Raw genomic sequence first — 16,233 nt, 5'->3', positions numbered from 1 at the left:
AAGTGCTGGCACAACACCTAATTTCCAGGGCTGTAATTTTGTAGTTGCTGAGTCTTTTGAGTCGCTTCACTGGTTTGATTCAGCACCTGATTTATGCTTGACTTGAACACTGTAAGAAGGTGCTTGTTTCTAACTGTTTTGCTGAACAGAGATGGAAGGAAAACCTCAGTGCCACAGGGCCTTAAGGAAAGTATTGGTTCCTTGCAGAGGAGCTGTAGGTAGGCCCTGTCCCTGCACTTACCTGGATGAATGGTTGACTTCACACATTTTGGGTAAACCCGTTCAGACCACTGGGGAAGGTCTCGACATCTGAATCCATGAATCTGGGCTGCGCTTGGGCTTTGGGCTGCAGTTAAATGTGAAGGAATTCTGCAGCAATGTTACTTGAAAGGACTTCTATCCCAGTGGACTGAACCAGCAGAGCTTTGTATTTTTATTGAAACAATTCAAACCCTGCTGCGCTCAGATTTTGAGAAGCTGTTCCCTGTGGGCTGAGGTCTTAGTTTAAAAAGCTTTTGGTTGTATTTTGCAGTTACAGGCTGTAAAGATACTTAACTGTGTTTTGGGTTTTACTTGTTGGGGCTGCTACTGTTATTTATTTATTTATTTGAATAGCTTTTGCACTTCAGTGACTGGGGTTAGGGGTTGATGACGAAGCTGGAGGTGCTGGGCTGAGGCCTTCCTTGCATCGATTGTGGGCAGGAACTGGGACTCTCAGTCTGCCCATATCTCCTTCCATGTCAATCTACAGCATTTTGGTTCCTCCCAGCTACAAAATTGCTGGACAAAAAGACAAAGATTTGCTTTTCGTTCTTGAAAATTAAAGATCCCCCAGGTTGTGGATAAACAGTGTGTTTTGTTAGTGTGGGGTGTCAATATTCATTGATCTGGAAATGAGCAAGACTGACAAAGTTGTGTGTGTAGAAATGTGAGTGACCAGTAGGTACAACCAAATGTTTTTTAATGCTGGTTATTGTGAATTTTATCCTTTACCAACCTGTGTTGAATAAAAACAGATTCTGTTCTAAAATGAGAAGCGATGACTACTTTATCTTTTACATCTCCATGAAGAAATGCTCCATTTATTGGCTGGAAGGACAGATATCCCTGCTGGGACAGCACTTCTGTCCCTTGTGAGAGTAATGAAAATGGCTCATTAGGAGAACAAGTTAGAACCTTTTGTTTTAAAATCAGTGCCCTTCTTAATTTCAACATGTAATTTATTTTCATTTTGTGGAACTGTGGTTTGTGCAACATCAGTATTTCCAATCAGCTGCATCAGATGGCTATATTCTGCTTACTTTGGTGTAGCAGGGAAGGAGATACTTGCCCGAGTCCACCTTGACACATAGTTTTAAGGTGACTTTTTTTGTTGTCTGCATGGCTTGCTCTTCAGTATATATGGAATTGAAATTTAAAAGCTTCACCCTTTCTCTCTTGCTCTTATCACCTTGAGTATTTGTTGTTTTGATTCTGTTAGGATGTCTGATGGGGTCTGTGTGCCTCTGCCTGAGATAAAATGTCCAAACGACAGACATGCTGGGGAAAAACTGATTGGAAAGGAAAACTATTTCTGGTTACAGAATTTCTGATCTAAATGTGCCTGAAGGGCCTTCCAGAAACAGGCAAATAATAGTTGGGGTGCCTTATAAAAGAAGGGAGACCACAGCCCCGTTTTTTTTCTGCCTGATTGGGAGCAGGAGCCTCCAGCAGGTCCTTGGACCTTTGGGAACACTCCAGCTGTTGCCAAATACATGTCAGTGGAGGTTTGTCCCCACTGTGTGTAGGAAGGGTTTATATAGGGTGGGAAAAAGAAAAATAGGTAGCAGGGAAGGTGGTTCTGTGTTCACAGGTTGCTTTGAGACTCCTTTTGCCTGTAAGTTAAACTGCTAACTCGCTGCATGCACTAAGACAGACCTACTCCTCAATGTTTTGTCAGTTAGGAAATTCCAGGAGGGATTCTACTATCCATTTCAGGAGGTTATTGTATTTTCTTCTGGCATAATATCCTTAGAATAGCAACTGGGATCCACCAGTATGTTTGTGCTAATGTTGTGCTGCCTCTGACTTTGGCTGACCTCCTCATGTTTAGGCTTGGGAGTCTGTTGGGTTGCTGCTGGTAGGTTTCTCCAGTGACAAATGTTTGTATGAGAAGTGCTGCTGAAAGCTAGGCAGGTGTAAGATGGTGTAAATGAAATCAGAGGATGTTTAGAGCCGTTGGAGGCTGCTGGTTTTCATACAGAATTAATTTGGGGAAGATTGTTTACAATTCCATCAAATGATGAGGCCCAGAGTCAGTAATGGTGGTGTTTTATGGTCTGAATGAAATTTTGTGGCCTGTATATTAAGTAAATAGTTAGATTAGATTATTTCATGATTTGTCCCAACCTCTGACAGGATATTCTGATTGCTGACCTACATCACTCTCGCCTTAGAGCGAGTCTGGTTTGATTTTGTTTTGCTCTCTGCTGAAGCAGCCACGTGATGGTAGGGACACGTCCTGCAGTGCCTGGGGAGGGACTGCAGACCCCGCTGGGGGGGCTGTGTCTGTGTCCTCTGGGGCTCTGGGAACCTTGAACTACATCTGCTGACATGCTGAGTTAAAAATCTGACTGTCATCCCTACAGCTGGGCAGAGGGAAGGGGAAGATTGAGCTGCTGGCCGTGCTTCAGTCTCGTTCCCAATGACCTTAACGTTGTGTTTTGTGTCTCACTGCCTGGGTTTATAATAAACTGTCTTGTTACAAAATGTTAGTTGTTTCCTTCTTTGTCTCCCTTCTTTTGGTTAGTTTCCAGTTTGGAATAAGGAGATAATTAGTTGGTGAGTGGGGTTTGTTTTTACTTTTTATCCTTTGTGTTTCCGCTGTATACCAGTTACCCTTTGGCTGCAGTGAAACATTCACAGCTGGTAAATTGCAAATACAAAAGCCAAACTTTCTTTAGGCGTGTGCCAAGAACCTGCTCATCTCCCGCAGTAGGAGATCATCTACAAAAAAGTGTCCAAAGTCTCTTTTGATGCTGTACTTAGGGTTTATCTCCCTCCTTCTCTTACAGCTGTCAAATATTTACCCTCTTTTTCACAATATTCCCTTTGGTCCAGTTGTTTGTTTCAGCAGAGGGGGACACTAAACTTGACTTCACGTGTACTGCCGTGTGAGTATAAGCACTGGAATGGTGTTACAAGGCTGGAGTTATTTTCAGTTTGTCTGCTACCTAAACAGGTGGTCTGAATTTCTTGGGTTGTTCAGAAACCAGCGGCAGCTTCTTGTGTTGAGGCCAGAACTCGAAGCAGCAGCCTGAGTTCACGTGCTGAAACAAAGTGATCAGCAATTTCTGAGTTCTCACCTCTTTTTGTGATACAGTACGGGCAGCCCATGATAGCTAAATTACATACAGGCAAAACTTTTGGAAGGAGTGAGTTTCTTCTGAATTTTTCTACCAACACGGCGATGTTATTTCTGCTGCAAGGACGGAGTATTGTATTCGAGTCTGAGTCACCCAATTTCACCACAGGCCACACGAGGCTTCAGCTTAATAAGTACAGCAGGTTCTGAATCTTAAATTGCTCTGATCATCTGGTTGGAAACAGCTGAATGTTGTGTCATTCTGTGGCACAGTCTGCAGGTTTAGTTTTATACCAGTAGGTAACAACAGGATTCAATTTATCCGTCACTGCTAGAAGTCTTCATAAAGCTTCTTCTCCCTTTTCCTCTGGCTTCAGCTTTCATGGTACATGGCAGGAAGAAAGTGTGGTAACAAAGAACCTGAGAGGTCACAAAAAAATATCAAAAGCATATTCTCTCTTCCAAATTTTGCTCGCTTGCTTGGCACCAAGGGAAATCCACTGCCACAGCTGTTCCGCATTCTGTCTGCAAAAAAGGTGGCTGAAAGTAGAGGAAAATAGAACCTTCTGATTTCCTTGCTCTGATTTTTACAGTGGCAGTTCTCAAAATAGGGGTCACCAGCCCAAAAAGGCAGAACTGGGTGGACTGACAAATCCAGGGTGCAGGCAGAGAAGCCCAAGAATGGTTGGTTTAGGATTAATAGCTGTATTAGATTAGACAAAATAAATTGCCATGCAGTTCCCTGTCAGGCAAATGATGAGACTCTAAACTTATCCCAGACGTCAGCAAATAATCTTTTGAGGAGGATGAAATCCCTCTCCAGCAAAACACCTAGAAATGGTGCTGGAAAGGATGAAATTACCTGAGCATCTGAGGCAGAACTAACACATGCAGTTCTCAGAACAATTTTCCCTGTCATTTGAAATGAGACCTCTCAGTAGAAATGTTTCAGATGATGTAAGCCTTACAGTAACAGGGAAAACAAAGCTCCTGTGTTTGTCCTGCTTGAAATCATCTAATAAAATAATGCATCTGTCAAAGCAGCATTTAAATGTCATTCCTGTGTGTCATCAGAAAGGAAATGTTATTCTGAAATGCAGACTGGTTCCTATACACAATTTTTTCAGACTTCCCAGACCCATAAAAGCAGTCAAAATGGATGATTAGCAGCTCTGGTAGAGTCACCTTATGCATCCCTGGAAACATCAGGAGCTGCCTTCTATAAGTTGTTTTTCCCGTCTCTGTTGTTCAAGCACAGTTGAAATTGCCCTCATAAATGGGTTCTGCTGGGAAAAACAACAACAAACAACACCATGATAAACTGCCTCGCTAGTCTGATTTTTTTTTTAAGCCAAAAAAAAAAAAAGATCTAGTGCTGGGTGACTTTCCAGCAAGTTTAGTATTCTGTGGCGTGAATCTGTTTTCAAGCAAGTTTGTCCAATTAATTACCTTGTGAATTACAGTTTGATTCACTCAGAGTCAAATCCTGGATCATTTTGGAGCAGGCAGTCTTTGCTGGGCTCTGCCTGGCACAGGTATCCAGGCTGCCTGCTCAGCTGATGCTCCCTTGGGGGGATGTGCTGGGCTGGGATGCCAAGGGCAGGATGCTTTCACAAAGTGATCCTTGATGATGGATTTTGTGTCTTGGGAGGACTCTAGCGAGTTTAAACCTTTAGAATGAGAAGCAGAGTTGGTTGTTGAAGGCTCTCAAGGGATCCTGGCAAAAGAAACACAGGGCAGATGCACCTGGGGAGCAGCAGTGGCAGCAGTGGGGAGAAACTGGACTCTAAAAGCAAGAGGAGCAGTAGTGTAGTGTTGGGATGTGCTAATCTTGTAGGAGGTTTGGGTATCCTCATGGAGGACTCAGCGGAAATTCCTAAAATTAATATTCAGCAATGCAGGAACAGCAGGTAATGGTGGTGTTTGTTGCAATATGATGCTGTAGCACACCAGCAACATTTAATTCATGGAGCCACCACATGTCTCAGAGGGGGGGGTGTGTGTTTGGAGAGGGGGAAGGAAACATGTTCATAGTTCGGGTCATGCCTTAAAGCTTTGTAGAGCCTCTCACAGACATGGAATGTGCACACAGACGAGGACACGCAAACCAGGCACCTGCTGAAGAGCAGCTCCTCTTCTTCAAACACAGCTCCAGTCTCAGTGGCTCGCTCTGGGAACGTGGTGTGTTTGGGTGGGAGGAGGGGAGAGGGGTGTGCAGAAGGAAAGCAGGCCAAAAGCACCATTTTATTAAGTGAAACAAAGTGGTGTGTTGCCTTTGGCTCTCTCCCCCTGGCGCGAGGGTCAGGCTCCAAAGCAAGCAGGGCTCGGTGTGTCTGCAGGGATCCTGCTTTGCTGGTGAGTGATTCCAGCTCTGTGGCTCTGCTGCCGTGCCTTGGGCAGGAGGATGTACTGCTGGCTGGGGGGCTGGATGGCAAATTGCAGGGAGGTGTCACCCCGTGGATGAAGTGGGGCTGGGGGAAGAACGTGGAGCCCTTTCGGCCGTGGCAGGTGAAGGCACTGAGGCAGAGAGTGGGGAACAGAGCAGAGGTCAGAGGAGATGGTGGTGATGGAAGAGCAGCAGGAGGGAAACAAAGAGTCACACAAAGGTGTGAGGTTGGAGGGACAAGCTGCACACAACACTGTGCCCTTTTTAGTGGAGGGCTCCTGTTTTTTTACTTTATTTCTCTGTGTTTATTTCTGTATGTTCTTGATCACAGTTTCTCATCTGAAAACTTGTTTGCTGCCGATAGGAAGCTTTTAGGCAGGGGCTGGGAGCCAACAGTTCATTTTCTTCAAACACTTGGACAGAGGTAGAGATCCAAGGGGGGGAAAACCTTCACATCCGGTGTCCAGGTTGTGTGGAAGCAGCTGAAGGTGGCAGGATAGGATTACAAAAAAAATCTGGGTGAATCCATTCAAAGAAGAAGGAAAAAGAAAGAAGAAAGGAAGAAAGAAGGAAGGGAGGAAGAAGGACTAGGAAGGAGACATGGCTTCAGCTGTGTTGGAATGTGACCAGAGAGGATCCAACCACCAACAAAGCCCCTGTGGGAGAAGCTTCTCACTAAAAGGTTTGCTGGGAGCACCTCTAAGAAAAGGAGGGTGCAGGAGGGGATGGGAGACAAGGGCTGAGACCCAGCACTGTGATGAAAACTTGGACCATGTTCAATCAAATGGAGGCTGGAGAAATCATAGTGAAAAGTATTTAAAAAGAAAAAAAGTTAAATTCAGGTTTTGTACAAGGCACTCCCTCCCCCCATAAGCTGTTTCCGTTTCATTTTCTATGTTACTTCAGCGCTGCCCTCTCTCCTGACCATACCATTAATTCATGATGTTCTCTGTTTCCTCAGGAAATTGGATTGTCTTATTGCACAAAAATCTCAGTTCAATTTTCCTCAGTGAGAGTTTCTGGCTTTCAGAGTTCCAGAGGAAAGCTTATGTACCTGACATGGATGAACAGTCAGGCTCAGGAAGTAGGAGACAAGCAAAAAGAAGAGCCACAAATGTGTTACCTCAAAGAAGGCACTAATGACTTCTCATCCAATCTGTTGAGCTTCTTTAGTTGTGACCTGTGATTTTTGGAGATGATGAGAATGCTCTGGAGAGGCCTGTGATGGGTGATTGTCTAGGTAGTGCTCCCAGGAAAAGAAATACTCAACATAGTTTTGGGAATGGCAAGAATAGTTAAAAATTTGGCCATTTCATGCTGCCTTCAGTGTTCTGGTGGAGCAGATCAGGCACTTCAAGTGCTACAGGAGGCTTTTGACATCTTTTTCACACAGAGTCTGTGGGGGTTTTTTTGGCCTCCCCCCCAAAAGCGACTTTTATTGAGAAAATGTGCTTCTGCCTGTAAATGGAAACACCACTGTGCAAACAGAACAAATACAAGAAAATACATACATTATGTAAAAATATTACGTATTTGAGGTATTCTCAAGCTATTTATGAAGACTGGTATTTTAGAAATAATGTTAACATAAAAGGTCCAATTTTTAATGTACTGCAAAGAACTGTTCAAAGTTCCTCTCTGCTGAACCCCCCCCCCACACCCAGGAATTCACATGGCTCTGCTCTGGTGTTTATGGGATGTGGGTGTGATGCAGTTGAGGTGCAGCTTCCCAACCCCGAGTAGTGAAACGTTTCACAGACGTTCCTGCTGATGTGATGGTGGTTCCTGTTGTGGGAGGGGGTGATCGTCAGCGTGCAGACAAGGAGGCACCCGGGGATGAGTCAGGGATGTAGCAATGATTCCCTCCTGCTCTGCCTGTGTCTGGTCTTTAGCCAAGGCACAAGAGGGACACCCCTGTCCCCCAGGCCCCACATCTGTGGACTGTGAAACAGATTACATCAGGCTGGAACCGGTATTAGCAACCCTTAATCTTCAGTTTGCCAAGACTTCAGGGTGTCTGAGGTCTGCTTGTCAGAGAGATGGAATAGCTGATTTACAGTGAGTCACTGCACAGCCCTGAGCTGCTCAGATGGCAGTCTCCCAAAACAGGCATCTGAGGGAACTTCACTTTCCTGCACCACATAAAATGCCAGGCAGTTTTCTTCAAGTCGAGCCACATATCCCTTCCCTCCCATTTGGGATCATAGGCTGCAGCCCCCACTCAGGCTTTCCTGCCAAGAGCAAGAGCCAACCTTGCCCCGTAGGGGGAACTGATTTTTCCACTTCTTGGCTATCATCCCTCTGCATGATCTAGTGGGTGACTCCAGGCACACTTAATTTCATTTATTTTTTTTCCCCCCATCAGCTCTTGAAAATTCCAGTTGGGTCTCCTAATTTCTTCCATAACCTTATGAAAACACAGCTTTCCTAGCTGGGCTTTCCCAGAAGCTCCACTCCAGGGATGCAGGAGGCTCGTTAGCAGCTAGTTAGGGGATGTGTGTGTGTGTGTATGTGTGTAGGTACACTTGGCTCTCTTCCAACTTTAAATGAAGGCCTAGGAACAGAGGCTGGATTGAGGAGATGGGAGTGGAGTGAGAAACAAAGGGAAGAGGTAGAAAATGGAAAGCAGAGAGGGAAGGGAAGCTGAAGATCAAGGAGAGAGGTGGCAGTGGAAGAAAGACCAGCCAAAGCTCTCTGTAGACAGCGAGCAGCACACCACACCCACGGCATGGGGCATGGGGATCCCTGAGGTCCTGTGGGCTCCTGGGGGGAGGAAAGGGGTCACCTGGGAGGTGATGCAAGGTGCTCTTAGTGAAATCTGGACACAGCCTGTGCCAAGGACCTGGTGCTGCAGTGAAAGGAAGCACTTGTGGAGGCTGAGCTGCTTCTGCACCCAGCAGGGAAAGGCAATGGGCTTGCACCGCTGGGAGACCCTCAGGAAATCAACCTGGGACCTGCCAGGTATTGTAAGTGCTTCAGAAAAAAGCTTTATTAATAAAGTTTCTAACGCGCAGCAGGAGAAAGAAGGGTTTTTTTTCCTCAACAGAGAAAAGTCAAGAAATGCCAGATGCTGTATTGGACATGTGCTTTCCTAAAGTGAAATAAAGGGTTGCCCGTGGCTTGAGTCTGCTCTTCTTCTCCAAACCAGCACTGCACACGTGGACAGGTTTTTGTGAGTCAACAGGGTTTGCTGCACTTTTCCAAGATCTGAGCCTATTAACTGGTACGTCTGAGCACTGAGACATGAGAGAACTACTGGTACCCGAATTTTAACAACAATTGTAAAGAGAATAAAGGCAGCATTGTCACCGAGGTGGCCAACGCTGCCGGGTTAGAGAGCAAAGCTGGCTCCTGGGTGAGTAACACGACGTCTCCCGCCCACAGAGCTCCGGACCTGCACCCTGGTGCCCAGACCAGCCACGTCAGAAGATGTCACAGCTCTCTTCTGACCCACGTTCCCGGGGGGTTGCCATGGAAACCAGGTGATTGCAGCTGTACTGAGTGAGCTGGGAATGGGGCTGGGGCGAGCAACAAGCCCCAGAAATGGGGCTGGAGCCAAGAGTGATGTGGAGAGCCGAGGTGCTGCGTGGTGAAGGGCCAAACACGGGTTTCCAGGGGCAGATGATATAAAGGTCCATATGGACAAATCATACAAAGGTCTTGAGATTAATAATCACTCGTTCTCTAATTAACATTCAATATGATCGTTTCCAGGACTGGTCCTGTGGAAACCTGGCAGTGTACAAAAAAAATTGTGCAAAGAAGTGAGCTAAAATTTCCATATGCAGCAAGGAATATTCTTTCCATGGGCTTATGGAAAGGAGTGAGAGCTGGGCTGGAAAGGTCAGCCATGCTCTGCATGGAGGAGCTCACACTGCCACAGCAAACCTTTAGCTGTTAACAGAGAAAACTCCAAGGGCAATTAATTCCTGCATGAAGTCTGCAGGACTTCAGGTCTGTGGGGGAGAAACATCCAGGAGAAAAAATGGCGAAACACCAAAGATGGTAAAAGGAGGGAGATAAGACTGAGCAAAATAGGAAGAGGAGCTGTGAGAGTGAAGGGGAAACCTTCCCAGCTACAGGGGCAATCCAGTGTTTTGGCAGGTTTGAGGGAGGACAAGGCCCTGTGGGAACATAGAGATGGACAAACCTGCAGCTGAAGGAGGGGACGTGCAAGAGAAGGAATTAGTGGGCAGAGGAAGCACCTGGAAGGCTGAGATAGGGAGTAGGTAAGGAAAAACATTAATTTTAAAAATTCTCTGTTTTTAATTCTAGGCAGTCTTTGTTGAAAATATATCAGTGTCCTTAAAATACCTGGCCTGAGTCACACTCCAGCTGCCCATCACCTCCTAGGACCAGGCTGCACTTTGCCAGTCACAGTTGCTCAGGAGGCATTTCCAAACACATCCTTAGACCCTAATCAGCCCCCTCCAAGGGCACTCAGGTACTTTCTGTGCTTTGCACCAATCCCAGGGTTTTCTCTCCCTGCCCTTCCAGGTGAGGTGAGCTGTTTGGTGCTGTGTCCAGCCCTGCAGCCTCCCAGGGCACAGGGCAGGGGCAGGAAGGGCACCCGGATGCCTCACTTCATCCCTGAGGGCAAGGAGAGTCAGAGCACAGCAGGGACTGAGAGAAGAGGGTTCAGCAATGACATGTGGAAGTGCATTTCTCTGAGAAAAACTGAACAGGAGATCTTTCACTGAAAGGTTTAAATTACGGTTTTTTTCCCTATCTCAATCCCTTTGAAGATCACTGCCCTGCACTTCCCAGGTTTGGATGTGCTCACAGCAGGCTGCAAGGGGAAACTAATTTCTTGAGTGCTGCAGGAAAAACAGGTTTTAGAGAGGCTGGGGGAGCCACCTTGTGAGCAGGGCAGCTTCAGGACTGGAGAAGCAAGTCTGGGAAACCCCATGCCATGGCTGTAAATAGATGAGTGGGATTGATAGGAATGCTTTGGGGAAAGGAAAGATTTGGAGAGGCTATTGCATAAGGATGTTGCTACCTTGAGACATGTCTGATGAGGGCAGATCCTTGGAGGGACTATGAAGGCTGGCAGTCCGTGGTGCTGCCCCACCTCGTCCTCCATGGCTCATTGCCTCTGTCTCTTCTGCATCATTGCAGCTGCAGGCAGGGATGGGAGGGGACAGGAATGGTGCCATCCCATCCCAGACCCACATGGAGAGTGGCCTGGCCAGCCCTTTTGATCCCTAAAGCTTTTCCCTCTCTCTTTGAGCAGGGTTTGCAGCACGGGGAGATCTCAACCCACACAAAGCCAGCGTGGGTGCTTTGTGCCTCGACAGCAGCGAGTCTGAGGGCAAACCATGTGTAGTCTGAATATCCTCTGGTTACACCTTGGAAACCCTAATAAAGCTGCCTCTGAACCACAGACATGGAGCGGGTGCCAGGACCGGGAGACAGAGGTGCCTTTTTCAGTCCTTGGGAGTGACATCTGGCTGGGGCACTGCCAGGTCGCTGGGCCAAAGGCTCAAGCCCCACAGCTCTCCAAAAGGCACACCTACTTTCAAGGTTTGAGTGTACAGAGAGGTGTGTGTTGGCCTCAGTAAACAGCTTAGCAGGGAAGGCAAAGCAGAGCTGTGCAACCCTTGATGGCCTGTGGCCAGGGGGGAAGACAGCCTGGTGCTGCCCTGGGCTGGGCAAAACACTCCTGTAGGGCAAATGCTGGATAATCGTTTTCTGGCACTGTGTTGCCTGGATTTGGCCCAGCTGATGAACTGTTGAAGGATTTGATAAGATAGGACAGTGCTTCCCAGTCATTTCTGCCCCACGCTGCATAGTGTATAAGGAAACAAGGAAATTTGGGAAGGTTAAACCAACTAAAGGCAGGCAGTTATCTCAGGGAACTGCACATCCTCTTTGATGAATACTGTCTTTCAGGCATGGACTTGAACTGTGCCTTCAATTGCATCAGGCTTTTGTTGTAATTTCTGGGAGCTCAGCTTTGGTAGATTCCCTTCTACATGAAAAGTTCTTGAAAAGCACAATAGTCAGCAATTTTACAGCAAAGCAATTTTTCCAACAAATATTAATGTAATTAAGGGGAGATGTGTGTGTACTGGACCTTAAGGAACACTATTTTAAATACACAGGGAGAGTAGATAGGACAAGAAGGATGGGAAGGCAGGACTGGGATCATCACCTGGATTTCAGAGCCTGTCTTTTTTGCTGGCTGGAGAAGGTGATTGCTTTCTAAAATAGAAATCAAAAGGTAGATGCTCAGCAGTGTGGGTCTGATCATTAGATGTCTCAGTGATGTGTGGTCAAATCCTTCAATGCACCAGTGACCTTGTCTGACCACTCCAGGAGTGGGTCATCGCAGGGGGAGATCTCAGCCCCCTCCTCTACGAGACCAAATGCCCCATGTGCATCTCCCAGTGTGAGTGCCCTGGATGCCTCTTTCTAGATGGCTGCATTTTTGTCATCCTGGCCATCTCCCTCAGGTATCTGCTGCTTGACAAGGTCAACCAAGGCACTCAGGTAAAACAGGATTAAGGCAGAGCAGGGGATGAAGGGATGGGTCACCGAAGTTGTGACTGATGTACAGAAGCAGTGGGGTTGATGTGGAAGGGCTGTTGCAGTGGGAGAAGCTGTGCCCATGTCAGAATAGCCATGGGGATAGCCTATGGAATTATCCAAGGGATTAACCTCCAGGATTATCCAGTTTGCAGGATAGTTTGTGGGATAGGCTGAAAAATAGCCTAGAGGGTAACCTCCAGGACAGCTTATGGCGTGATTCTGTCACGTGCAGGGGCAGGAGTGGGACTTCGATGATCCATGTATGTCCCTTCCAACTCAGAATATTCTATGATTCTATGGGATAGACTGTAACACCACCCAGGGGACAGCCTAGCAGGGGCAAAGGATCTCTCCTGGAAGACTTCCAGTGCCACCTCCAAGCTGGTAGAGGAAGGATGAGAAGCAGAGGCTTGCACTTCCCAAAGCTGTCACCTTGCCACTGACTCTGAGGGCTTTAGGAGTTCTGCTGGCTTCAGTCTGAAAGGCCAGCCTGGCTCTGCCTCCCAAACGGGCTCTGGGACCCGCTCAGCCCCCCAGCCCTCAGGAATCCCTTTCACTCAGAGGCAAAGCCGTGCGTGTTCCAGGGCAGCCGAGGCTGCTCCTGGTGCCTGAGCCTGTGGGTCGGGAGTGTCTCACTCCGGCTACAACAAGGCTTAGGGGTGGGCAGGGTGGGCAGCACCGACCCCGCTGTCCCAAGCCCGGCTCTCCCAGCCTGCAGCACAGAGGGAGGTGGTCGGGAAATGTTCTTGCAGCCCCTCCATCAGAAAACACAGCGAGCTGGCGCTGTTTCCAGGCTTGCAGCCCATCGGGCACCTCTCGCCCTGCGAGGGCGGAGGAACCGCTGCCTCCAAACCTCTCTCCCGTCCGTGACCGAGCATCACCCGCCGCTGCCGCCGCTCCGGCTCCCCCGGGGCTCTGCAGCGCAGCTCAGCAGATGGCATTCGGCATCCGCTCCGAGAACACACCGTCGGATGCTTTGCTCCCTCCTGCTTCTCGGCTGCGCCTTCTCCCAGGAGATGCCTTTGCCAGGATATTTCACATTCCCTTAAAATAACAAATTCCTTCTCTCCGGGGGTGGCTCGGATGGCGGTGGGCGAGAGCATGGGCTTTGCACTTTCTTCATGCTTCTGGAGCTTACGGGGAAAAAAAAGAAAAAAAAAAAAAAAAAAGCTGCTGCTTTTTCTTTTTGTCCTTGTAATGATGACAGGAGGGATGTGGGAATGGAGCTGCTGGGTTTGGGCTGAGATGGTCCGAGCCCCAGCTGCTGCGTGTGTCTGAAAGCACTTCCAGCACAGGGCACTTCCAGGTGGGACCCTATCACACTGCTTGCAGGGTGCGAGCAGCTCACCAGGAGAGGCACTAATTAATAATTATGGTCCTATTTCATCACAAAATCAAATTACGTCTCTCACCACCCTGATGCAGGAGGGTTCTCCCCCTCCTCAGCCCCCCCCCCCTTCTCCCCCCGAGGGATAAGTGCCACATGGTCTTGTGCATAACAGGAGCTGGTCAGTCCCAGGGGCAGAGCCACAATGCCGATGCCCAGTAGCTCTCAACCCTAAAGCCAGGAGGGGTTGTTGCTATGGGAATGGAACGGGGACTCGCAGAGAGCATCTGGAGCCTGTGTCTTTCCCTGTCCGAAGCAGCTGGATTTGGAGGGAAGCAAAACTAAAAGGAGGTGGCAGAGAGATACAGAGGCACAGCAAAATGCATGCATGTTAGAGGAGGGACCTTCCCAGAATGAGAGTACAGTGGGATACAGAAGAGCGGGGACACCAAACTGCCAGACAGCGGTGGTTCGGCTTGGTAGGATAAACCTGATTTTCTGCTCCGTTTGACACTGGAAACAAGTCCGGTGAAAGCCCAACAGTAGCAAGATGGGATCTGCCTCCTCAACTTACCGGCCCAAGTGTATTTATTTGGATATTGATGGAAGAATTCAAAAGGTACTTTTGCTGTTTTTCACGAAGTAGCGTCTCCGGACGGCGGCTGCGGGGCTGTGTTCGCTGCACGACTCATTTCTGTGCCGCGACTCAGACGCGCGTTTGCATTGAGCGCCGGTGCGGGCTCCAAATCCCTTCCTAAGGGGAAAGGGAGGGGGGATCTTGAGTGCCTTCTGCTTTGTACACGGATGTTTATTTAAAGAGGAAGGGGAGGCTGGCAGCAGGGGAGGGCTGGGCGCTGCCAGCACTAACTCGCTGCCAGCTCTCCCTGCCGGCGTTGGGGATCCTGGGGTTTCGCATCCCTGCTTCCTCTCCTGGAGCCGCGTCGCGACGTGTTTACAAAGTTTTGCCTGCGGCGAGGCTTTCCCCGCAGGCAGTGGGAGCCGGGAAAGCACCGATTCCTTTGGACACTGCCTTCCCGGAGGGTTCTGGCGATGGGCATTTTCCCAGGGCCGCGCCGAAGGGCAGGCGGTGCCCGGCGGTGGTGCCGCCGCATCGCCGGGGGGATGCGGGGTCCCCGCCGCCTCCGCCGAGTTGTTCGTGAAACGCCGATAAAGCGTTAATTAAAACTTTCCCCTGCCATTCGCCTGCCTTGTTTGGTTAACCACGCTTCACAGCGCAGGGGGAACTGCGGGAGAAAATGTGTTCTGGCTAAAAAGGGAGAGCTCTCACGCTGCCGGGCTGGCGGCCCACTGCTTTTAAAGAGAAACAATCCGCCGCGTTTGTGCGAGTCTTTCTTTTTTTCCTTTTTTTTTTTTTTTTCTTTTTTTGTCAGCAATTCTTTGGCCACAAACCAAGTGCCTTTTCTGTAGCAGAGAGCTGCTGCGAGGCTCCCAGAGCAAGTAAACTCTGACTTGCAAAATGCAAATCTCTCGTCTTCCTGCTCTAAATTTTCATTTCATCCATCCTCGCCCTTAGTTTCTCCTTTAAAAAGAAACAGAGAAGGTGCCCTTTCTCTTCCCTCCCCTTTGCTGTGCGAGTGACCACAGAAGTGACTAAATAGCTGATACTCACAGTCCCATCCCACCACGCACGTCTCCGTTGCCTACAGTCACTGCCCTGGAGACCCAACGCGACCGCCAAAGTCGTGTCCTCAGGAACAAGACCTTGGAGAATCCAAATCTGTGCCAGATTTCCCAGAGAACGCTGCTCCTCTTCATCTGTTTTAGACGTGCCCCTCTTCCTCTGTCTTCTTGTGCCGGCTCTTCTGAGTTGAGGGCACTGATTCTCTTTTGCCGGGGGCTTAATTAATTGGTTGCCTGACAGCCCCCCGAAGCAAGGGTTGTATGGAGCTCCCCGGTGCCTGTACAGCTCAGTACAAAAATGTTTCCACATTTTGAAAGAGTGCTGAGCGTTTCCATAGATATCAGTAAAGCACATTGTCATCTATACTGGCTTAAAAAGAAAACAATGCAGCATTTCTCAAGGCAGCCTCTGGAGAGTACTTTTGACACTAAAAACACAGAAGAGGCACAGTCACATGAGCAAGCAAATGCAAACTCAGGCGGTATTAAGGGGGTTTAAGCTCGATAAACGTTATCTATTTCTTTTGTCAGATGTAAAATTCCATCTGTGCAGTGTTTGGAAGGATTCCTGGAGTAAAAGTGCTGTGTAAATGGGGTTCACCCAGCGGTAAGCAGGGCATATCTCAGATTCTCCTGCCTCCTCAGTAACAACATCATTAGAAAGAAGCAGAAGGGAAAAAAAAAAAAAAAAAAGCAACAGCCCTTAATCTTCCAAGGAATGCAGCATTGGAGGCTTCTAAAGGGAACTCATTAAATCAATGCTAAGCTACTTGTCAACCAGTAACGGAGCTTCATTATAACAGCACTTGTTGAGTTTGAAAAGGCTCAGCTCCAACTTGCAACTGGCCTGCTGGTCTCACAGTCGTGCAATAGAGGTGGGCACTCGTTGTGGTGACAATTACTCACAGGCAGTGTTGTGTTTCCATGGCCTCATCCTGAATTTCTACATGTGCTGCTGACTTTGGGAGGAGCTGTTTCACCTCGGCACGGGGGTAAATGAAGGGA

At 48.3% G+C, this 16,233-nt stretch overlaps 1 protein-coding gene and 1 long non-coding RNA gene across 2 annotated transcripts in view; one reads left to right on the top strand and one right to left on the bottom strand.

The window, feature by feature from the left end:
- Positions 1–7,124: 7,124 nt before the first annotated feature.
- On the bottom strand, positions 7,125–14,271 carry LOC135410359 (uncharacterized). The gene is made up of 2 exons (XR_010428645.1): positions 14,162–14,271; positions 7,125–13,393 (listed from the first exon to the last, which is right to left on the bottom strand). It is a non-coding gene; the product is annotated as an uncharacterized LOC135410359 (long non-coding RNA).
- Positions 13,374–16,233, top strand: part of PDE9A (phosphodiesterase 9A) — a 50,725-nt gene continuing 47,865 nt past the window's right edge. Inside the window, exon 1 of the mRNA XM_064647009.1 lies at positions 13,374–14,206. Coding sequence (XP_064503079.1) covers positions 14,138–14,206 — 69 coding nt within the window. The 5' untranslated portion in view covers positions 13,374–14,137. The remainder of the gene's footprint in view (positions 14,207–16,233) is intronic.

This window comes from Pseudopipra pipra, chromosome 2, assembly GCF_036250125.1.
Source record: "Pseudopipra pipra isolate bDixPip1 chromosome 2, bDixPip1.hap1, whole genome shotgun sequence".
In the NCBI taxonomy this organism is placed as follows: Eukaryota; Metazoa; Chordata; class Aves; order Passeriformes; family Pipridae; genus Pseudopipra; species Pseudopipra pipra.
Note: the sequence above shows the minus strand (reverse complement) of the source record. Positions and strands in the feature narration are given on the sequence as shown.